The sequence below is a fragment of the Cavia porcellus genome, unplaced genomic scaffold, assembly GCF_034190915.1.
Source record: "Cavia porcellus strain 051 isolate PalLab524CR breed Dunkin Hartley unplaced genomic scaffold, mCavPor4.1 scaffold_20, whole genome shotgun sequence".
Taxonomy (NCBI): domain Eukaryota; kingdom Metazoa; phylum Chordata; class Mammalia; order Rodentia; family Caviidae; genus Cavia; species Cavia porcellus.
The window spans coordinates 6,260,532-6,286,817 of NW_026947503.1; the positions used below are offsets into that span (position 1 = coordinate 6,260,532).

General features: G+C 32.8%; 1 protein-coding gene across 4 annotated transcripts in view; it reads right to left on the bottom strand.

Moving 5' to 3' along the window:
- The window catches only part of Znf407 (zinc finger protein 407), a 448,808-nt gene that overhangs the window by 247,840 nt on the left and 174,682 nt on the right, over window positions 1–26,286 (bottom strand). For all 4 annotated transcript variants that reach the window (XM_063231437.1, XM_063231439.1, XM_063231438.1 and 1 more), the window contains exon 4: window positions 11,061–11,135. In XM_063231437.1, coding sequence (XP_063087507.1) covers window positions 11,061–11,135 — 75 coding nt within the window. The remainder of the gene's footprint in view (window positions 1–11,060; window positions 11,136–26,286) is intronic.

Below are 26,286 nucleotides of genomic sequence, written 5' to 3' on the forward strand. Positions count from 1 at the left end.
ATCTAATAAATGACTGCTGAAAGTCCAATGTTTTTCATTAATCAACCGAAAGTCATCCTTTAAAAAATGAGGTTTTACCTCCCCCTAAATGGTGATATTTTAGTGCTACTTGAGGACTAAATTAAAATTTTCTTTGATTACACATCAAGCATATTGGGTAGATCATTTGAAAACGAGAAATTACGGTCTTGATTCAAGACCCAAAACTAATGTAGAAATAATTTTTAATTACCATGATCCATTTGTGGTCTATCTTATTTTTATTTGTTTACTCAGTAATATAAGGACTACCTGTGAATTTATCATCAAACCAGAAAAATAGAAAACTAATTTTGTTTATCCAAACCTTCTATTTCTAGGTAAATATCATTATAATCTCAATTATTTTCATATTTTATTTTATTATCAACTCCAAAAGTTGAATTCTTTTGACTAAACTGATTTATTTTTATTTATTTACTTAGAAATATGGTATTAGATGATGAGTGGAGAACAATAAAAGTGCTCTAAAGTTTGTATGCTAGTTAAGGATAAGCACTGATAACAGTGGATTCTAAACATGCCTAGTCACACATGAATTTCTATGGAAATTTAAATTGTGCTATTGTCACTCAGACATAAACAATGTTAAAACTGAAAAAGCCAACAGCTTATTGTACAGATAAAAGAGCTCTGGAGTGAAATGTTGTTTTCCGTCTTCTGAAGGAGACCCTCCTGGCCGTGGTACACAGTAGAGGAGCTGCTCCACAGAAGACTTAGGAGAGGACCCTTCTCCAGACCCAGCCTGCAGCAGTTCAGTGCTCAATGGGCTTCACAGGGTTGTCTTTCACATAAGGGTTTTGTTTTCCTTTTTTGCTCTGTACATCTAAAAGGCAGAGTTAATACTAAGAAAACCAAAAATAGTTTGGAAAATACATAAAAAATAAATTTGTCTTTCAACACACTGAACATTTGGAATACACATACCTATATGCTATTATTACTATGAATATTAATAAAAATAATAGCATTGAAATAAATTCTCATATGAAACCTTTTCCTTTTCTTCAGAATCCTATTACTATATTAATAATGTAACATGGGCAAAAAGTAATGGCATCAATTTTAAAAAGGATATTGTAATTGTAACTTTTGCTATCTACAAAAATGTCTGCCCCTATATAGTGACCTAGAATATATAGGACAGACATGTTACATAATTACAAATATAAAATGAGATAAAATATGAACAGTAACAATCAAGTGCGGACATTATTATTTTAGTTAACTAAAGAAAATTTAGATCTAATTAAATAAAAATTTTCAAATGCATGTTCTCCTGAATCTATTTCCATTATGCTTTGTACTGACACATTATCATTTTAAAAAAAAAGGATGAATGAAAACATTAGGTCTTTGTAGCACAAAGCTTTTAAGTTTTTCTCTTATAAAAACAAGTATTTTAAAGTTATGCAATGGTGTGCATACATATTTATAACTTTGTACGTGTAAAGTTTCCTCACATGTACTCCATCTTGCATAGAAGGAAGAGGAGTAAATGCATTCTCAACATCACAGGGGAGAAAATCACACTGATGCTAGCTTGCTCAGTGCCAGGTCCCTGTAAAGACACAGAACGATGCTAGTTCACAACAGCGTTTTCATATGGTGACTGTAAATTGTGAGCGAGACTAGGTAACAATCTTGAGAAAGAAAAATTTCAGTGAATATTTTAATGCTGTAAATCCATCAATATTTACTCAATATCCACCACTCTTTAAAAAGAACAAAGAAGGAAAAATGAGGAACATGTTCTCAAGGAATGATTTATCTAGCCCTGGGTTCAGTACTCAGTACATAGGTGGGAAGGGTGGTATGAATTAACTAATTTGGAATCAGTTACACTCACCTTTTAAAACAGAAAACAAAATACAATGTGTATGAGCCCTGTAAGTAATAGGAAGTGAGCATTTAGGATGAGGATATAGAAATGGCTTTACAAAATAGATAAAATCCAACCACTGGTAAAATAACCTGGCCTGCAAGATGAGGAAAAGTGGATTTCAGCAGGATAGTGAGAGAAAATACTAAACGCAAGACTGCTGCGGTATCTTGTCTTTTAACCTTGATCATCCTGAATAGTAAACTTCTGAGTTTACTATTACCTGCTCCATGAAGGAACCATAATTAATAAAACAAGAACACAATTCAATTTATAAAGAAGCCAGAAGTGGGTATTTCCTTGAAAAGCAATTTACATATTCACAATACATACTAGAAATAATTTCTAAGTAGAGGAGGGTGATTTATATGAAATTACCAATATTTAACTACTGTGGACCTGTTAAATGTCTATTTCACCTGATTCAACCTGAGGAAGTGCTACTATCTTCCTAAGAATTAAATAATGTCATGATTCTATTGAAAGGGGTCAACTAAAATGAAAGGACGTTTTCCAAAACTTTGTATAACTAAAAGACCAAAATGTCTCATACCAAGCATGAATGTCAAACTTCCTTCCCTTGTGAGTCTAGGTGTGAGAAAACACAAGGTGAGTGGAGAAACCCTTTGTTCTACAATCACAGTAGCTCATATCACAGTATAAAGACTAAAAATTGGTGGGAAAGACTGCCTTAGAGACTAATCTACATAAATGGATCATTTTTCCTATCATAGCACTGTGGCACAATGAAACATAAATATCTTGTTTCTCGTCTATTAAAATGAATGGTCAAATTGTTTTGATACCAGCTGACTAAAGTTACTTCAGAAAGGTTCTGTTTCTTGAAAATTCTTAAAGAAAAATTTTAAATGAGTGTTTTTCAAGCAACCACCAAGACATCAAGAATATAAAGAGCCTCTTACAAAAAGTCAGCACTGTATAATGAAACTGTATCAAGGTTGGTAATTAACCATAATTGAAGGCTGCAGAGAACATATAGGCCTTTGTTCTCTTTAATTCTGGCACTGACTGGGAATTAAAGATAAGAGCTTACGGCATATAAGCTCTCATGTTCTAAAAGTATTTTAAGTGAAATAAAAGAATGGCCAAAAAATATTCTGGATGTCAGCTGGCGAAAACACCTATACTCTTTTTTTATTTTTTTTAAAATAACCTATACTCTTAAAAAATTATAAACAGGTATTTTTATTACTAAAAGGTGAGGTCTACAATGGACCACAAAATAGCAGAGAAAATGCCCTGCAAGTTAACTTATTGCATCAAATATCAAATATTATTACATGTAAAATCAACTGGAACATTCATACTAGTAAATATATATACCTCAATACTTCTACAGAATTCAATTTTATCTTACAAGAAAATGAAAGGCAATAAAATAAAATAAAATAAACCATTTGAGTAAAGATAATCAACAAATATACGGTCTTAGGCATTAGATAACATAGTTATAATACAGGTAGTAGATTATTATAGCCTGGGTTTTTTGGGGGGAAATGGTAGTAATAGGACAAAGGAATTTCTGATAAACAAACATATACACACAATGTTCCAAAGGATATAATACAGGAGAAGTGAAATTAATGGAAGAATAAAAAGAAAAGCGTTCAAAGAACACATGGAATTCAGGTTGAGACTTGAAACAAATGTTTTGGAATAGGAACCAAAAGAGGCAGAATTTGGTGGGTTGGAAAATGAGTAGAACAAAAGTAAAGTGGGTAAAAATTAAGAGAAATAGTTTACCCTGCAAATTTAACTGATTGTTAAAAGGCTAATTTGTAAGTGGAAATTATTCCAGGCACAAATAAAATAAATCCATGACAAAGCAGTGAAGAGCCCAGGTGGCAGCTCAGAGAAAGAAGAGTGAGTTAGACAACTCCAATCCAGGGGGCTGGGGATTTAGCTCAGCGGCATAAGCGCCTGCCTTGCAAGCAGGCAGTCCTGAGTTCAATCCTCCTTACTGGGGAAAAAAAAGACAATGCCAATCCAGCTGCTTACTTTCTTTACAGGAGGCTGGACTTCCATGCTGTCAGTTACAGTTCCAAAGAAGTTCTTAACTGCACTGGCATTGTTAATGCCCAGCCAGCAGAAGTCAAGCTCCTCTTCAGCTGATTCCAACTCAAGCTCCCAATCTCATCCTTACATTTCCCAAATGAAATCCTCTGACTGACTATTTCCTGAAGCAATGTGCACACCTCTGGATCCCTGCTCAAGCTGCATCCAAGTCCCTGGGGAAGAGAAGAAGCGTAACTTTGCCATGCTTCACAGAGGCCTTCAATATGCTCCATCCTTGTACTGCTGCTAGTCCAAATTTCATTTAAAATGTAACACTTCAAAACGGGCTTTCCTGAATGCAAGCTTAAAAAAAATCTCTTCCATATACTCTCTGAAAATATTGATTCTTACAACTAACTATCAGTTGTCCATTTTTCTTTATGTAGTTTTTGTTTTCTCTGTCTTTACCTTCTGCCTATGAAAATCAAAACTAAGGTCCAGTAGAACAAAGACTATGCCATCTTCATACCATATAAGTTTTGAAACACAGGAGTAACTGTCATAAATGTTCATGGAAAGAATAAGGAAACGGGTGATAAATGAGATGTTCTTACTATCATTCCCCATAAAAATCCCTCAAGCAGGATTATTTGTTCTCTCTCTTAAAGATTTTCACATATTATGGGTAACTATATAATAATCATTATTTTCTAAACAATAAGAAATCATATAACATTCATTTTATTTAAGTACCAAGAAAGAAATCTTTGGCTAAAAAGAATAAGTATTAGAAAGGAAAAAAAATTCTTAGTTTCCATGATATATCCTGCTAACATTTTAAAACCTGCACCTTGTATAATGAGAATTTATTAGCAATTTAAAGCAATAAATACATTATTTTATTGATGAAACAAATATAAACTAAAAGAAACAAAATTTTTGATAGATTCAGAGAGCAAAATCACTAGTATAAAAAGTAAAGAACTTTCCCTTTTAAGGGGAGTACTTTTTAGCTGGGCCTATGCAGAAAACTTTAGGAACAAGCCTTCTTAGAAAGAAAAGAAAATTTTGAGAAATATAAAGCACCACTAAAGCAGGTCACACAAGTGTACAAAATTTTCATACAATAGAGTGGGACATTTTTAAAAAGTATCTAATGATAGGGTGCAATGGTGCTCAACACATTGCCCCAAAACCAAGTGGCTAAAGATATATGCACTTCCAGAAAAATATTGACTTGACTTTTTAAAAATTACTATTGTAAAACTGCTGTTGAATTATGTGGGCTTTGATTTATGTGAGGTTGTTAAAATACATCGCTCACATAAAATGGAACTTCCCCATAAGGGAAAAAAAGATGAAACGAAATAACAGTAGTAAATAAAACACATTCCCTGAAGTCCTTCCCACTTGCAGGAGATGGATCACAATTTTGGCCCTGAGCTTCCCAGCAGTAAACATAAAGAGGAAAACTCAATTATATACATGATTCGCTAGTACCCAAGACTAAAATGACAAATCGTTATAGAAAAGCACAACTTCCTGGAATAAAGACCAGAAAGAAGTGACCTCCCTGAGTTTTACAAGCAAGATATGACACACTGTCATGAACAGTATCTCAAATACTATATTTACATTAAAGATGAGTTTTACAAACTTCTTCCTTACACCAATAGTTATAACAATTAATATAAAATTGGTTAGGTCATGTTTGAGGGGGAAAAAAAGTACCCAGGCTCTACAGTAACAGGAATGATATAAGGATAACTGAAAGCACATAAACTAATGAGTAGGGAGAGTGTACATTCAGGACAAAATGATTATCTAATATACGGAATATAGTCTATGCATTCGTGCAGAAGTATGGCTGGCATTGCTTCCTGAGGGGAAGGCTGTAGGGAGGCTGTAGTAGGCTGAGCTGAAAGACAGGGCTTTCTTCTACCCCACAGAGAACTGTGACATTATCTGAAATCACAAAATTCTATACCACACGTACTTTTCTCAACTTTCACCTGAAAAACTCACAAAGTAGATGTTTCAGTAGTACCATATTGACATGAAACAACCACAGAACATCTAAATGTTCAATACAATTTAGAAACACTCCCAAACTTTGGCAGGATAGCTTTGGTGGACAGTGTAATTTTTCCATATGTGCCTTAATAAATTGTTTGTTAAAAACAAGTCTGTATTAAAACAGACTTTCTTTTACAATACTAACATTGACTATTGATGAACTGTTGTGAAGCCGAAGCCCATAAATGCACTAGGTTCCCTAAATTATCCCTCATGGGAGAAAGGGAAAAAGAAAAAAATTTTGCAAACTGTGGTGAGGAAGAAATAAGAGGATGAAGGGAAGAGCCGGAAGCCTTGGAGAATGAGTGCAGAACCCAGCCAAAACCAACATACTGCTTTAAAACAGACACTAAAACAGCAACTGTAACGTCATAGGAACTATGAACAGAATCTTTTCTAATACTAAAAATTTTAGTCTATGCCACTCGTTCAGGATTTCTTAAATATGTATCATTTCTCTCTTCTAATGTTAATATATGTTTCTAAACAATGTAGTGCATTTGGCACAAGTTTAGTAACTACCAAGGCCAATGCAGTAAGTTACCAAGTAATGAATGAGTTCTGTTCTTGTAAAATGTTCCTAAATTGTATCCATTCATAAGTCCAACACAGTGAGTGTTACATACCTTTTACATAAATATACAAAGTGAAGTATAAAAAAAATCAAGTGTGGAGTCCATTCTTATCTATGAAAGTTTGTCACTCCAGTGTTGGTAAATTGGATACTTACTGTATGTCTACATGCTTTGCTACGGAATGTTTCTCTTTGGGGTGTTTTAACGTTCCAAATGTGAATATTACATCTAAACATGAGAAACATAAAATCGGTTCTATTCAATTTTAAGGTACAACCTATTTGATAGAACAAAGAAAGGAAAGGAGATACCCCAAAACCCTACAAAATGTCATGTCCTTAATTAGTGCCTTAGGAAAATGGGAAGAGTCACCACAGCTGCTGGTCTTCTCATCCCAGAAAGATGTGGGTGGGAGAGAGACATTAGTATCAGCAGAAACAAAGCTGTTGCTAGAAGGACAGCTGACCCCACATTCCAAGTATCTGAGAAAAGATGAGAAGTCAGTACAAATTCAAGGTTAGATTTATACCTCCCAGTGTCAGGTGTGCTGCTGATAAGGCTCTAGCTGAGGACAATCACATTAAAAGATGCCTCCAAACACTGCTTCATTGAAAAACTACCAACGTTACCACATGAACGGTTATTAGTAAAGGCATAAGTACAGTTCTTTTGGTTGTGAAATTATGTAATGCTTACACTTATAGATGCACTACGTAATGTAAAACCCTCTATTGATACAGTAAAGCAGTCTTACTGAGGTGCTACTGACACAGATATTGCCTCATGGTATTCTCCATTCCCACGTGTACACATCAGAAGGCAATATAACAAAATGGACATTATGAGTAAGCTATTTCTTCCCTCCTATTTACACAGTTACCCAAAGCCCAGCTAAATCCAGGCAGAAACCAGGCAATGGACCACACATGCCACCTGTTTCCACCATCACATGCACCTGGCATTCATAGATGATACACTTGTTATGCCTGCTCCAATTGTGACAACTGAGGATAAGCTCCTTTTTTAGGTTACTATGAGTAAAATTAGGGTTATAAAGATACTTTGGCTCACATATGGAGAGCATTACTCATCTAAGGAATACTTTAAAGTGCACTTGCAAATTTACTGGAGTCAGGCCGGGATTTAGCTCAGCGGCAGAAGCACCTGCCTGACAAACACAAGGTGTTGAGTTCGATCCCAAGTAGAATAAAAAAGTCACAAATTTATTGGAGTCTATCATTTCAGAATGTGAATTGAGTATCACTATATTCAGAGTTTTTTAAATATATCTAAGTGTAAAAGGCTTCAAAAATTCTATAGTATGCTACCTTACAATATTAATGCAAATTTAGGAACAAAAAAACCTATGCTTATTATGGATGCAATCATTTCAAAAGTTCACGGAACCTCAAAAATTTTTGAAAGTATTGTTTTCTGTTTCTAATGCTAGTAATCCTGGCAAAATTTATTGGTTCATCAAACTTTATAGTATATGAAATTAGTTTTAATAAATTATTATTTTGCATATATCAGTCAAAGCACAAAGCCTAAATACTTGCAAACAAAACATTACATTATTGATTTAATTGTCACAGCCTGTTTAGTTAAATCCTATTATTTATACTACGAAATGCACTAGAGGTGAGAATCAAATTGAAAACATAAAAAATAAATTAATTATACTGTCCTGGAGAAATTAAAGTACAGCAAGCTTGCAAAATTATAGCCAAAGCATTAATGTTTCAAATAGGCAGAAATATGTTTAACTTAATTCAAGTAACAGTTATACCAAAACTGAGGATTCAGCATGATGATACTTTCCTTGCTTCCTAAAACCATTTAAAGGAAGGAAAAAGGAGTGATTTGGTATTTCTTGTGTTAGCATATAGCACTTAAATTTGGGTCTCTCCAGCCACAGATATATATTGGAAAATTGCATACAGCTGAGGTCCTGGGATTCTCATTCAGTACTTCTACATAACAAGAGTGCCAAATAAATACACTGTACATACACATTATGAACAAAGAATTTTTAGTAGAAAAAATAAAGATAGTGGTGTAGATGAACACTGCTACATAGAATAGGTAAAAGGTAATGATTCAGAATAGTGTGCTTTCCAATCTGAGATTCAATTCCTGATTTTAGGGGGAAAAAAGTGTCAGTGTCAGAAAACCAGGCATTATCTTATATGGGAAAGAGTCATTCAATTCTTCTGGTAGAGTTCAGATCTGAAATGTCCCCCAAAGACCTACGTGTTAAATGTATGGTTACCAACCTATGCTACTATTTAAGGGGTAACAGAAAGATGTCAGATATAGTGGGACGGAGACATGTATGGGGGAAAGGAAGAAGAGGAATCCGGCTCTCCCCTGGCTTTCTTTTTGCATCTAAGATGTGAACAGCCCTCCTCCATAACACCCATGAAGTACTATTACCCTAAAGCAACATGGCTAAGCCACCATGGACTCAAAACTCTGAAAACAAGAGCCATAATATACTTTCTTATTCTTAAGGAGGTAATTTCAGATATTTTTCCAAAGCAACAGAAAGTTAACAAACTTTCTCTACCTTTTTGTTTTAAGCAACTCTTTTCATGTACTTGTAACTGAAGTGAGCAAAAAAAAAATGGCAAAGTGGCTTGGATGCAGAGAAAAATGTAAACAAAAAAATCTGTGTGACTTTTTAGAAACTCCCATCATAAAGTATAAGGAATATATATTATTTTTAAAGGCATGTGTGGGTTGCTATATACATATGTATACATGTGTCCTTGTATAGATAGAAATACAGAGGAAACTGAGATAAACTGTTCATGAAATTTCAATTTTGACACAACACAATATGTAAAAACATCAAATATATTTAATTGCTAAATTAAAAGTAAATTGATACACTTGGGATAAAAATACATACTATTTAAAGGTAGAGAAATATTTTGTTATTATGTAATCCAGATACTTTTATTCAACTTTATTTTGGATTTGGAAACACCAATAATGTTGCCAATTTCAATGACAATATTTACTAGTTATAAGACACTGAATAAATTATTATTGTATCTTTATGGCTGTTATTCTTATTCCCATAAAATGGGAATAATATATTGTTCAATAAGATTATAAATGGTTAAGACAATGGATGTAAATGCAACAGAAACATATTAATTAAAAGTATGCTTTGCTTCCATGTAAAAATATGAAACACACTTTTGACAAGCCCCAAAATAGTCTTTAAAAATACAAGATTTTTTTTACAGTTTCAATATTCAATTCACTTACCATCATGATGTATGCAAAGCATTCATCCTAGCTATCATTATTAAATTTCATGACACAAAGAAAAGTATGGGAAATCCAAATTATGGAAACAAAGGAGATATATCTAGTCCAATACTTTGACACAGTTTAAGTCAATGTTCATAGTGTAATGGTAATAAAAAACAATTCTCCAGTAGAAAAGCCAAGTTAAATTCCTCAAACAAACAAAATAGAGTAAGAGCATTTAAAAACCTTTAACATAGTTATTAAACATTTATAAATACAGCTGAAGAGGCCTCAGGCTTCAGAGTGTAGAATTTGCTTTATTACTGACATTTTAATATCATATTAAGAAAATCAAAGTTTGGAGAAATGTCCGTAGAATTATGATGTTACCTAAGAGAAGCTAAAACTCTACTCTGTCTTTAATAAAAGTGACAGCGCTCACACTTGTTCTGAATAAGCTCTACATTATAAAGACTTAAAATTTTTAAAAGTAGCCATGCTTACCTGCTGTATTTCAGTTCACTTAATATAATTAATCTATGTGATAAAGCGAATTATGATACAGTAACAAGCAAAAGAAAACCTGGCAGTTGATGACATAATAATTGTAGTCTTATTTTTCATGACATGGCAACTGTAGTATTTGGAGAAAGATACAAGATATATTTCTTTTTTAATATCAGCAGTGTTTAAGTCTACAGTAAGAATGTTTAAATCTTACTTTAAAACTTCAAAGTAAAAATTCAGTAAAAATAGATCAAGGTTAGTTTTATATATTTGTTTTAGCAAGTACTAATGCATTTACAGAGGTCAATTCCCTCTAATTCATCTCTTCTGTGATTTTAAGATGTTTTAAAAGTTTTCAAATCCTTTTTTTTTTTTTTTTGGTCTTTTTCATTTTTTTTGGTACCGGGGATCGAACTCATGACCGCCTGCTTGCAAGGCAGGTGCTTATGCTGCTGAGCTAAATCCCCAGCCCCAGTTTTCAAATCCTTTTCACTGTAATTTCTAAAATTAACATACGCCATTACAATTTTCTTAGAAAATGACATCAAATATGATATTCAGCAACAAGAATATCACAAATGCAAAACAGGCTGAACTGACATGATAAAATTCTAGATGGCATGTCATTAAACAAAGCCTAAAATGAAAATGTAATTTCATTTATTCATTAAAACATATATGTATATATACATGGAAATTACCTTTCTTTTGGTGTGCCAACTCCATGTTTGCCTAGCAGGTGAGTATTTAAGTGCTTCTTCATTACAAAAGCAACCCTATAAAATAAACAAAAGTGATTACAGAACTAAAATTTGACTCTGGTAGAAACTGATACATAATATATTTAAGGATAAAACTTAGCTATGTGTATACAAAGAAAGCATAAAATATACATTACAATGGCATTCTTTTTAAAAAAAAATCTGCACATGGATTAAGTATAAGTTTGGGAAAGCAAAATAAATTATCACATCTAAACTAATTGACCCATTTTCTTACTGATAGTATTCTAATAATGATCAAAAGACCCCATTATAACAGCAGCTCTCTCGCCCCTGTCTTCATTGGTAGTTGGTACAAAAAATAAAGCAGTGCTCCACTGTAACATGCACTGGCCCTTAGCCCGTCTCATACTTCAATCATGAAATGAGTTTGAGAAAATGTCATTTTATTAAATATTTAAATGCCCATAAAAGAGTAAATGAATAGCTTTCATGAAACTTCCTTAAAAACAGCGTAATGATTTGAGGACAGGTTTTTTAAATTGATATAAATGTTTACTGGATTTGTAGTTAATAAGAAACTCTCTGCTTTAGTGCCAAGAAAATATCAGTAACTAAAACAAACAAAAAGCATAATCTGAAATACCATCTTATTTTACACACAAATCAATTTACTTTAATTTAATATTTCTGATATAAATATGAAATAGATAGAAATCAGCAACCAGTACACTGCGTACCATCCTTCCACTGATCATGGTACAATTTAATTATGTCATGTGATTATTTAAAACAATTTAAATCTCATTCAGAAATATCAGACTAAAATGGCTCTCTTGATGAGTAAGAAAAAAATTTACTGTTGTAACTTTCAGTATAAAAGGGCTTGCAAACATTTTTGTTAATTATGTATTACAGCTGTCCTTCATAAAGTTAATTACTAATAGCTGAAAGGCAATAGAATCTATTTGCATATGTACATGAAAGGCATGACATATGCAAAAATATGATTTTAATTAGCATTCCATGATATGAATGGCTACAAATCAAATTGGCATGTTATAAGATTCTTAACATTAAACACTGAATTCATCTGAACATGTTTGCACAAATGGGTAACATAAGTACCACAGTCACAGAAGAGATGTGCAACAAAACCCAAGAACAAAATAATTTCTAAAACTGTGAATGCTTATTTTCTTTTCATATCTATTTTATTTTGCTATTTTCCTAACATACTAGGAAATCTTGGCTTTAAGGCAAAAATAATATGCATGCATTTTTAAATGACTATTACTTAATCATTCAAACAATACAGTATCATACAATGATAATATTAATTCCTTTTTATTTATTAGGCAATAATGGTACACACTCTATGACTATAACTAGTTCACCATCAATCATTAAAATGGAAAAATAATTATTACATTTGAAGAAACAAACTGTGACAATATTAAATACTGAGCAAAAAACCAGTTTACAAGCTATTTTATATTTGTTTGTGCTTGAATTGAACAAAATAAATAACATTTTTCATTTCTTTATAAAAGAATATGGTAATAACAACAGTCCATTTAAGTCATAACTTCCCTACTGTCCTCCATTTCCTATAATTAAAAAAACATAAAGCTAATAGTAAAGAGCAAAGGTTAAAAACTCAAAGTTGCAAAGCACAGCTTATTTACATGACCAAGAATAATTTAAGACATCTAAACTCAGAAACTTCACTGCAGTTTTTCTAGAAAAATATTTTATTAATTAAGATATACAAGATTAAGCAATTCAACCAAAAATATTATGTAGCACAGGAAAACAAATTAAATTGGGGTGCAAGTAATATACCATTCTAATATCTGCTGAATGTTGCTAATGCTAAATGTTTAGAGAAACAAATTTGTTATTATTAGGAGAAAATGGGAAAGTTTATCATACAAAAACATCTCGATTTTGTTCAAATACAAAGTATTAATCTAAAATTTGACTTAAGTACTAATTCTTTATATTTGCTGCCAAGTACAGGTACTGTATAAGGCTCAATATCACCTTTAATCAAACTGAAGCCAAGCATGACTAACAAAAAATTACAAACTTATACACAATCATAATATTGTCAGCAATATATTACTCGACATAATCTATCTTTCAGTGTCCTTGAAAATTAAGTTTAAACATGTACTTTTTAAATTTAAACTGAGATAGCACCAGAAATCAAACAAACTAACCCAGAATGTGAAGCGTTACATAACTGAAATGTCTTGCTTCAATGAAATACTCATTCCTTTATATTTTCATTTTATGTCTCAGGATATTGACTGTTCACTTACTAGGTGATAACTACAAGTAGATTCTGTACCTAAATGGACAATTAGAGCATTAAAGCATGTGTTCTTGGAGTTTTCATGCTAAAAACATAGCTGAAGAACACGTCAAGAGTGCCTACAACACTCCTCTGTTTTATACTCTGCAAATCATTCATGTATCCATACAAGTCAAGAACTAATTAAGGATTTATCCAAAGAACAGTTCTAAACAGCTCTGGTACACAGGTGAACAAACAGTATGTCCTACATTCAGGTAATACAAAAGTAACAAAGGCACACAGAACAAGGGACAAAAAAGGAAAATATAACAATATTAAATAGCAGTAAGTGGCAGGAGAAAAATGAAATGGAGAAAGAGCCTTTAAAATGTCAGTTGGCAGTTGTAATTCCACTTTAGGAAGGCAAAGGAATGTGGCTTATGTTAAAGAGGGCAAAGGTGTTGGCTCTGGAAATAAATGAAGAACAAGGATCCAGCAGGAGGAAAGGCAACACATACACATGCACACACAAGTGAACCACACCGCTTCAGTGTAGAAGCATGGAGCTGGAGCAGCGTGAAGAGGAAAGCAATTCAAAGATGAGAGAGGGCTGTCCACAGACTATGTAGGTGAGAGTCAACGCTCATTCGCATAGCAGCCTTGGTTTTTATTCTGACAAGAAGAACCATCATTGGCATCTGAGTTGAGAAGTGACTTCTGGCTTACATTTTAATAGGACCCCTCTTGCATAGACACAAAGAGATAGGTCACGTAACTGTCTCTAGATACAGCAGTGGAGAAGACAATGGGGCAGAGGTGGAAGCTGTGCTTGTAACTAAAGCTAACACCATTTCCATAGGCACTGGATGTGCAGTCTGAGAGAGGGGAGTCAAAGAAAAGACCAGTGTTTGCTTGGGAGCCAGAGGATTCAGTGTCTGATGCAGATGCATTCCTCATGGATGATACCTGCTATGTGAACTAACATGTTGAAGGTATAACCAGATTCCCTGAAGGCTTGTTGGAAACCTTTGAGTTAATGATGGCAGGGAGCCAAAAGCACAGAGCACTGGAGGAATGCCCCAAGGGCAACAAGCATCTAACAAATACCCTGAGAGCATGAAGCCACAAGGCAAGCAGGTGTCCCAGCCCCTAGAACAGGGGCACAAAAGGTGAGCTAGTCAAAGGGATGTCACACAACAAATGTATAAATAAACACAATGTGGCAGTTAAGCAGTCTCTTTTCTCTCATTTGGAGGAAGGCCTCCACTTGACCTCAGCTCTATCTCTATTTTTATTTTCTTCATGCTCTTGATATTCCCCACCCCCAGGAACTTACTCTCAGATGAAACAAAGCTGTTTTATAAATGCACTAACCTCATGCATGAGGGAAGAACCCTCATGATCAAATCAGTTTCCAAAAGTCCCATCCCCTTAATATTACTACATTGCAAATTAACCATTTATAAGGGCCATGAACTAAAGAATGTAGGTGCCTTTTGAGAAACTAAGAAGAGCAAAGAGAGTCTGCCATAAACTCTCTAAAAGGCAAGGTAGTTCCATATGCAAACACATTCCTATAAATTCATCCTATTTATCTACACTAGCAATGCTTTAAGTGTAAACGGACTATTGGCTACTACTTTCTACATAACTTGACTTTAACACTAGTCCCTTTCTGATCATTTCTTGCTATTAATTATTGTCAATCTTTTCTCTCTCTCTCTCTCTCTCTCTCTTCCTTCTTTCCTTCCTTCCTTCCTTCCTTCCTTAGAGATAGTGTCCCACTCAGTAGTACAGAGTGGTGATGAGCCTATTCACCTCAGGTTGGCCTCAAACTCACAGCACTCCTCCCTCCTGCCTCAGCCCCTCAAGTGCTGTAATGAAGGTATGCATTGCCTTGCCCTACTGTTATCAATTTTTGATCCTCATCTCATCCTTTAAGAGTGATACTTTTTTCATACACATTCTTATTTCACAGGTAAAATTCATTTCCTGGGCTGCAATCATAATCTCTCTGCAGGTGACTCTCAAATACGTATCTCTAATCAGAGGCTTTTCAGGACAATCTTTCTTCTTTGAATAAATGAGATGGTAGAACATGTCCAGCATTCAGTCATGGTCTTTTGTTGCTAGTGATCTCTGGTAGACATCCTAATTCCATCAATTGCACTACCTTTTCAATTTAGTAATCTTATCCTCACATCCATAAGTCATCAATTGTTTCTTTACAATTTTTCCCTATCAAGATTTTACCTTTTTCTTTCTGCTTTCAAACCACCATGATCCATGTGCCATACTTTCAAGGTGCTCTCCACTGCAATTCATCCCATATACTACCACATAAACTTTTTTTTTTTTTCTTTTTTCTTTTTATCGGTACTGGGGTTCGAACTCACGACTGCCTGCTTTCAAGGCAGGCGCTTATGCCGCTGAGCTTTATAAACCCCCAGCCCCACCACATCATCTTTTATCAATATATTCAGGCTAGGGCTGAGGGTTTAGCTCAGTGGCACAAGCACCTGCTTGGCAAGCGTGAGGTCATAAGTTTAATTCTCAGTACCAAAAAACAAAAAAAGTATGAAATAAATTCATACTGTATCTCAACTTATAAACCTGTCATAGTTAGTTTCAGGATTAGATAAAACAACAAATACTAAGTAAGAAAATAATAGCCCTCAAAAGTCATTCTAAACAAGTTACTGCAAATTTAGAAAAATAACTCAAGATTCTGAAATGATGGCAAAAAAAGGTATTTTCTAACTAAAATATGAAAGCAATTAAATGTTCAATAACAGTCGCACAACCATGGTAAAACCTTACATAGTAATTATAAGTACAGAAAACTGCTTTAGATCTATTCCATTTTAAAAGAACCAAAATGTTACATTCCACTCAGTCTCATTTAAGTGTGATTATTTGTACTTTTGTTTTCTGACATGTAAACATGCAAACACATACAAAATGCATCAAATGGTATCCAGATTCACTGACAAGGGATTTGGATTTACATAGTTTCTAGGCTTTGTTTTTCTACACTAAATAATATTTTTAATTTAATAAGTACAAAACACAGCATGACGCTTTATGATTTCCATAGCATTTTTGTCTACATATTGGTTCCTCAAAAGCACATGTCTACACAGCACAAGCATTATCAGTTCAGCTTGAGAAAGAAGGAAATTGAGGATTAGACAAGATAAGTGACTTTGACTTATCTTGTGACTTGAAAATGTGGCAAAGTAGCTGAAAATGCAAAAATAGGATTCATACCTGCTGACCTTAATGCAGAGCAGTATCCAGCATTCCAACCTCCTGACTAATGAAAGATTATCGCCTCATGCAAAATAATAAAAAGATACTACAGAAAGTGTTCACAAATAAAATCATTATGTTAACTATGTTTTTAAATAAACATGAATTTGCCAAACTAATAATTGACAAATCTAGCAATTGATATAAAATAGACATTTAAAAGCAGGCACAGGGTTTGGAAAGCACATATATTTAAAAAGAAAATACTTATCATTTGGTCTGTGAAACAGATTAGACAAAAATAATCAAAATATAACAATTATAAAGAATTATGTTTAAAAATAAGTATAGCAATGATCATTGCTTCTAAAACAACAGCCAACTGAAATACACTGTATTGAATGTAATATAAGCAATACAAGATAAAATAGGTATCCTATGTTCAAAATGTTAGAAAAGCAAAGGTGTTATGATTTGTTGTTCAAATGTGAAATATTTTGTATGGTACAAAATAAACAATAACCTAAATGAAGTGTTAAACAGGTCACCTATATAATGCATAAAATGTGTATCATTCTAAATATATTTATAAGTAGAATCTCATTATATTGTCAAACATGACTTCAGGAATGATTTTTTCTATCATTTCTCATGCTTTCTATTTAGAATTTAACTTAAATGAATGACATAGAAAAAAACTGAAATTCAAATCTATGAAATACAATACCTTGCAAATCAATGAGAAAAGAATAGAATTATATGGTATCTGTTCACTTCAAACTTCATAAATTAACAACTGGATAACATTTAAAATTATATTTCAAAATTCTTTTATAAAATCAGTGCCTGGCCAAGAGTTATTTCTATTTTTTTTATTAGTACCGGGGATCGAATTCACGACCCTGTGCTTGCAAGGCAGGCACTTATGCTGCTGAGCTAAATCCCCAGCCCCCAAAAGAGTTATTTCTTTCATTGTTTTTCAGAGGTCTAACACACTTCCTATGAATGCTATCATGCTTTTGTTTATAATTATGACACATTCCATCAAAACTGCCGTATTTGCTTTTTTTTTACCACACACACATAACTCATCTTAAGTCAGTTTTAATTTCCCATACTTGAAATGTACCCTAGCAACTTTATAGGAAGTAACTGACTTCAAAGATAAACAACCAAGATAACAAAATGTAAAATACTCAGAATCCTTTAAAATTTTAGAAGTTCAATTAGTATTTTCCTAGATAGTTGTATCCTATGAAAAGAATGCCCTTGTATTTGTTAAAACTACCAATGAAAAGAAAACTCACAAAATTTTTGCAAATTCATTATAAATAAAAACATATTTCATACTTCTCCTAAAAATAAACAATCTGTACAGAGAAAAAAATATACTCTAAGATTTAATAAAATGTTAGTTATAGCAATCTGATTCTTCCAATAATCTGTTGACTATACCACAGAACATGCAAACATATAACACATGAACATACAGGTGTACACAATTGCCTACAACATAAAAAAGAGGAAAAGGAGACATTCAACAAGGCAGCAGTTATCTAACAGTTAATTCCATTTTTACTTAATGATGACCCATATGAAAATTATTCTTAATATCATAACTGTAAAAAATATACCTCAAGACTATAACAATATATTATAGACTTCCAACTATTAACCACACCCTAAATAATAATGAAAGCAATCATATATTAGAGTTGTTTGAGACTTTCATTTTGTTTTCATTTTTGTTCATTTGTTGACTGAGACAAAGTCTCATTATGTTGCCTAGGCTGGTCTCAAACTCCTGATCCTCTCATAGACCAATCATTTGTTTTTTGATTTGTAAGGCAGGAGATTACAAAGCTCTCTAGGCTGTATATGGGTTCCAATTCATTTAACTCTGACAACATTACAATTTACAAATAAAAACTATGAGGTGACTATACATTAAATAAGTCCCCAAACGTACCACATTTAGTAGGTAGTAGTCAGGAGTTGAGACCAGAACATGCACTAGATCACTAAACTGTCCCATCTGGCTCCACTTTCTGAATTATAATTCACATTAGGCCTCATGTCAAGTTTCTGCGACAATGTTTTGTTGCTGCTGATAATGATATTAACTAAAGTCATTTGCCAAAAAACTTAAGGAAACCTATGAAAAGAAATGTAGTTTACTTGTAAATTCAAAAATAATACATAGGTAATAAAACAAGTAAAAAAAAAATGGATCTAATCTAATTCCTATCAACCTACCAGCCTACTGTATGTCTTATATGATATAATGTCATGTAAGATAAAATTATATTCCTAATGCCTCAACTGTTTAAAAATACACAATAAATTTAGTAAACAACTGCATTCACACCAAACTATAAAATAAAAATTTTCAAACCAATGAAATCCCAAGAAAAGGAATTAAAAACAAATGATATTAGATATACTTAAGAAGGTTATGGTATTCATAAAAGAAAGGAAACAGGAGCCTAGAAGAAATTGATAAGCCACATTCATTTTAACTTTCCAAAATAGTTCAATAAAGAATCCTTGCTCTGGAGCTATCTCAACTTCTCTTATGATGGTGGCAAAACAATACTGGTGAACATCTTTGGTACTGTCAGACACTGGCCTTAGAATGCAAAGTGATTATGTGGTCAACAGGAGCTAAAATACACAAGTAAATAAAATATATAAAATAGTAGGTGTAAGAAGGGGAATGGAAACCAACCTGTGACTCCAATCCTGTCTGAGAGGTAACTAGGAATGGCTGAGCCTAACATGACCAACAGGTGAGCCTAATATGACCAACATATGATCTAATTTCCACTACTAGGTAATTTCCATTAAAGAGCTTGTCAATATACAGTGCTGACCTACCCACTGACACTAATTTCTAAAACTGGTGCAGCCACTTCTAGTTAAAAGTAATTTTAGAAAAGAAATTTTTTCAAATATTATTTGATAAACAAGGGCACAGTTGATCATTTATAGTTGAAATACTTATCTAAAAAAGTATACGAAACTTTATAAATTAGCCAAAAATGGAGAATTCATAATGATACAACTCACTTTTGAATACATTTTGCAGGACTGTGTCCTTACACATTACATGCACATGAGGGAGTAGTCTATATCTTGTATCAAGATTTACATGTAGTTTTAATTTTTCAAGAAATACAATGATACAGGTAACTAGAACAACAGAAGATGATTTAAAAATAAAATTTATAGAGCAAAATTTAATATACATCCAGGCAGTTGTATCAAAACACGCAGGTCAGGCATGGTGGTGCATGCCTATAATTCTAGCACTCAGGAGCCTGATGCAGGAGGAGCTTCAAGGCCAGCCTGCACCACAGTGAAACTCTGACACATCGAAACACAACAACAACAACAAAAAAAGCAAGCAGTATTCAGACAGACTATCATTATCATCAATTTAGTGTTTTATTTGAGGGATGCAGAAATGTCAATTGTTCAGAGTTGTGGCTCAGTCATTGGTGGCAATGTAAACTAGTACAACTGCTATGCAAATCAGTATGAAGATTTCTTAAAAAACTATTTCACTGAAAGAGTAAAAGACATATATGCAGACCCATGTTTATGGCAGTACAATTTACAGTATCTAAATCATGTGAGAGATTTATGCCAATCAAAAGATGAATGGATTAAAAATGTATACTTATACAAACAGAGTAAACTATTCAGTCACAGAAGGGTAAATCTGAGACATTTGTAAGAGAACCAAATACTAAGAGAAATATGTCCATCATCAAAGGTTAAATATTGTATAGTTTCTCTAATATGAAAAGATCAAAAATATAAATAACAAGCAAAATAAAAAGAGACGTGCTTAAAAAAAAAAAAGGAGGTAGATTGAGATAGGAAGGATGGTACAGAGAGGGAGTAAAAATCATCAAAATGTACTGTGTAAGTGTTTCAAACCCCCCAAGGTGCTATGGATTGCAAACCTGTTATTAAGAAAATTAAATTTTAAAAAAACCACTAACCATCCTACATTTAGAGGTTTACATAACAAAAATAAAGGCATACGCTGTATACATACAAAACTTGCATAAAATGTTTAAAAAATAGTTTCAAACACCAAAAAACCAGAAATGATTCATATGTCCATGGAAAAAGAAAGAAACAAGCAAGAATACCAAGAAACAATGTAATTCTACTAAGCAATAATGATAAAATATCTATTAATACAAAATACAGAACAGAGGAAACCACAATAGCTACACTAATAAAACAAATTGGCTAAGAAAAATATATAAGAAAATTGTATCTACCCATTTGCAGAGGACTCTAGAAAATACAAGCTAAGCAACAGCAGCAGAAGCAGAGGTTCCTTGGTGATGGCAAAAAGAGGCAGGAAGAATTAAAGAAAAAAATGAAAATAGATATATTTGTTAACTTGCTTACAGGAGAAACTGTAGAGATTCTACACATTGGTATGTTTTAAAACTCAGATGATTATACATTTAAATACATACACATCTATAACACTTCAATAAATTTTAAATTTGTAAATAAGACTTCAATAAATGGTTTTTCTCTTAAGTAAGGTGAAAGAGGACATTTATAAAGCAAGTTAATTTATAAAGGCATATCCATGAAAAATTTAACAGAAAACAGTAATAGTTCAAGCATCACATGCTCATAAAGAGAAAGAACCACTTTTAGCTCTTACTACTGTATTTCTGCTGTATTGATTTGTGATTTAAGCTTCAAGAATATCTGAGAAGTCAATAGCTGCTCTGACACACATCATAACAACCTCTTCACCATGGAAGAAATACATATAGCAAATAATTCCTTAATTATAAATTCATCAACTATAAATGATGCATCTACACTACAACAGAAGGATGAACCGTTAACTTCTTACAAAGAAGTGATACTGAGAATGTCAAGTCATTCATAAAAGTCTGAGGTTTAGGAACTACAGCCAAAAGTTAATCATGAAAAACAGTAGAGAAGTAGAGGAATATATAAAATAAGGAAATAACTTCTATATTTTTGCTTTCTATAATTATAACTTGCTCACTTGTTATAAACACAGTAGTTTCTCCCAAAGACTAGCAATTTGAATTTCTAAGAGATATATATGATGAAAAGGTACACAGAAAAATTTCTAAAAACAGATTATTTGTACATTTCCTATTTTAACCTTTAATACATTGGTGGTCAAATGTATGATTAATAAGTTTTTAAAATAAAATAAGCACTAAAAAATATACTAACTTCAAGAAATGAGCATGGTTCATAAAACTTTAAAGTACACTAATGAAAAGAACTCAGAAGTCTCTTGAAATTATGAGACAAGTAGTAACCAAACTACGCACAAGATGAAACTGATAGCAAGAGACATACCTATAGTGTTAAGCTGAAATCTAAATTAGATAAAGGGAGAAGATGTGTACCTGGGGATGAAAAAAAAAAAAAAAAGACCATGTATCAACATTATTAGAAAGAGCTAATGGCTAAGCAGTACTTTGAAATAGTCTTCTGTAAAGAATACAATTTTATATTTTGTAATGACACCATCAAGTAATCAATCAATATTTACTTAGTATATGTCTGGTGTGAAAAAAGTGTACTAAGGGTTATTGGAAAACACTAATATAGATTACAAGCTTATAACATCACTAGGGAGAAAGCTAACATAAAAACATGCACAAGTATAAAGCATATTCAAGTGCTGGCATATCACTGGGAATATCATACAATATATTTCTCACCCATGAAACACAGGAAAGTTTTTAAAACAAAAACTTGCATGTTCCTTTACAATCCCAAAATTAAATTAATGCATAATAAAATCTATCAAAAAATTCAAAAGTCAATAAACTAGTAAATGTATAGTAAATTTAAAAGAAAAAATTTAAAGTGAGATAATTCATATTTTGACAAAATGTTAGGTAGTACATGGAAGAACTAATGAGTTTTAGGTGCTTGCACGTCCATACAATATAATGACCGTGATAGGAGGCAATACCAGGTGGGTAAAGACCTCTGAAAAGCTGTTCCCTTCAGACAGAAAACGTAAACTTTAGAAATAAACAAAAGACCAAAAAAACCAAGTAGAAAAAAGTGTTCATTCACAAAAACGAGTTCAATACTGACAGAATCAATAACTACACAAATTTAACTCACTCCAATTCCATCAGCTCTATAGCTACATGGCACCTTTAAAATCAACAAGCTCATACGTACAATGGCTTTCGATAACATGACATAGGGTCACAGAGGTTTGAAAATCATCAAAAACCTTACAGAAAACTTCTGCTAGGTGAAAATTTCATTAAAAACCTGTATTCTTGTGGTTTGTCTTTATCAGACATGATTTAAAAATTGCCAAGCAATATATCCACAGGGAAAGTACCTGGGAGTGGGGTGATAAAAGATAAAGTTTAATATCCCAGTTCCAGTAAAAAAAAAAAAAAAAAAAAAAGTTAACAACATTTAAAAGGAAAATTAGAATAAGATATCCAAAGATGTTTTAAAGAGCTCTTACATATTCTATGCATGTAAAATCATAAACACATTCATAGGACCAAGTGAATGCAGAGAGAAAATACTAAGAAGGTAACAGTTTCTTCATGTCATTCTCGGCTCTCACAGTGAAGGTAAAGGTACAGGTGGTAAAGCCTGGTGAAGCAATGAGCACACACCACATCCCAACAGAGCCCGAAACACCGCCCTGGGAAAGCCACTGACTCACGGCTCAGATAGAAATCAGTGCTTTTGACAAAGTGAAACATCAGTGACTTCCTTAGTAACTTGTGACGGAGACAATCAACTTTCCAGAGTAAGTTCAGAAAGTCAAAAGGAATCAATAATAATAAGAAACAACAATAAATTCAAAGCGCAGGGAGAGAAATTCCAATCACAAGAGTGATCACATTATATTTCTAAAATGTCTAATTTCACAAAACACACCAGAGATGTGAAGTAATTAGACTATAAGGTATATGCAGATGGGAAAGCAGTGAACAGAAATTGCTCCTGCCAAATACCAAACAATGGAATTGCTAGACGGATGCACCAAATCAACTATTATAAAAGCATTTTCTTTTTCTTCATTTCCCTTGAATTTATTTTTATAATTTCATTTATATACGGCATGGGGATAAAAGCATTTTCAGAGAACTATAAGAATTAGAGCTAAGTAAGCATCAACAAATACAGAATATCAATAAATAGGTTTTTAAAAGAAGCAAATACAAATTCTTTGGTGTTGCAAAGTAAATAATAGAAACTTCAAATGGAGTTCAAAATAGATGTGAATAGCCAGCAGTATTTTTAAAAAATAAGAATCAGTAGAAAGACAGAAAGACATTTCTGTCCAGTTTGAAAAACAAACTGCAACAGAAGGAAAAAAATGTATAAAGAAAAGGAAGACAGGATCTGAAAGGGAGAAAATAACAGCCTCAAACAATGCTAGAAAACGTCATCAAGAAAATATCAAATTTTGAGCAGGAGTTTCAAAAGAAAAGAAAGAATAGTAAAAAAGGTATAGAAGAAATGATGCTAGAAAATTTACATTTCAGAAAAAAACTAGAGGAAGATCAGTGAGCATGATAAAGACAAAAATTCACACTTAAATTTAACTTAGTCAAGTAATTAAAATTCAAACACAAAAAGACAATCAAGAAAGCAGTATCAGAAAAGCTCGTTATAACACATACCCAGAAAGATTTGTATCTGATTATGCTCAATACTATGCAAGCCAAAAGGAAATGGGACAGCATATTGGCAGTGCTGAGGAAAAGTGGCTGTTAACATAGACTTCTGTATCGGCACAGGAGTGATAACAAAGGAGATATGTAGGAATATCACAGAAAAATTGCCTTCCAAAAAATAGTAAGCTGAAATTAAATGATACCTGACAGCAACTCATTTCCACATGAAGTAATGAAGGATGCCAAAAATGTAAATACAAACATAATATATGATGTTTGCTGTTTGTAACTTTTTCCCAGGGACTTGCAGAAAGGTATCTACTTAAAGCAATTAGAACTTGTACATATTGACATAATACATATGGAAATGCAAACTATACAACAATAAAAAATATACAACAAAAAGACAGGGAATGCAAATAATGGGGGCAAAACTTTTATACAGCATTTAAATTAAGTCACTATTTCTCAAACTACACTGTCAAAAGTTAAGATGCTTATTGACATCCCAAGGTTACAAAGTAAGAAAATACACATATGAAATTTATATATAAATAATATACACACATGCATGTATGAGATGTGATGAAAAAGTGAATGGAATGTTCAAGTTTTTTAAATGATTACAGTAAAAGACACACTGCCAATTAATCTCCCTAAAGCTATAATAATCTCTCACTTCAAAAACATTTATTCTATCATTCTTGCCATTTTCTGAAGAAAGTCTGGTAGTCAGCTTCCATGAGTGTATCTAACTGTACTATTATTGCTACCTCAACATCCTGAATTGATTGAAAACATTTTACTTTTCATGGTAACTTTGCTACAAGTTCCTAGGTGACAGATCCAGTAAATAAGATATATTATATTAACTGCAATGGATTTATTTGACATAAATGGTTATAAATGTTTGATCAACAAGAGGACATCTAAAATATGGTAAATGTTTAACTTATTAGACTAAGATACATTGACATTAACATTCCTTTTCCAAAATACTGAAAACTATTCCTCCTTTTACACTTACCTGACCATTCTTGGCAATGTGTCTTTTGCTATATAAAAGTATTTTCAATTTAAATATTCACTTATCTTTTTCTTACCTTGTATATACATAACTAAACAGTACTAAAAGGATAAATAAGGGAATACTCATTTAACATAGAAACAATGCAGTAACAGTGAAAGTGAAAAACAAAAAAGGGGATTCTGATATGTAGAACAGTAACAATATTATAGGTGAATGATTCAAGTCTTCCAAAAGTAGAGACTGAAAAATACTTCCCAAGGCAATGAGGGTGCCAATAAGATGCCAAAGGAGATGTAGGGTCAGAATACAACCACTTCTAATAAAGATTCAACACTCCTCAACAAAATAGTAACAAATCAAAACAAACTAAGTAAAAAGTATTGTATGTGGTGAACAAACGCAATTTATTGTAAGAATGTAAAATTTGTTTAATAGTATTTTAGCCACATTCCAATCCTTGAGACAAATCCCTGACACGCCGATCTTAAAGGAAGAGAGAATTGTTTTAGAATACACTTTCAGTCAATGGTTGGTTGGGACTAAGGCAGAACAGATGGCAAAGAAGAGCGCTGAAGGAAAGGTAGTCAACCCAGGACAACCAGGAAGCAGGGAGAGAGAAGGGAGGAGCCAGGAAGGGAGATGTGCCTTTTAGGTCACACCCCCACGGACCGTCTTCTTCGTATCATAAAACAATTACCTTTCAAAAGCTCCACACATGAAGTTTTGGAGAGAGCTCTAGATGGAAATCGTAACACATACAAAGGTTAATGAATATATCCTACTAATAAAATAAGTAGCAAAACCATATTATTATGTCAACAGATACAGAAAAAAAAATTGATAATACTTGACACCCTTTCATAGAGGAAAACAGTCAAAAAATGAGGTATTAAAGGGAATATACTCAACACACATGAAGTTCACTTA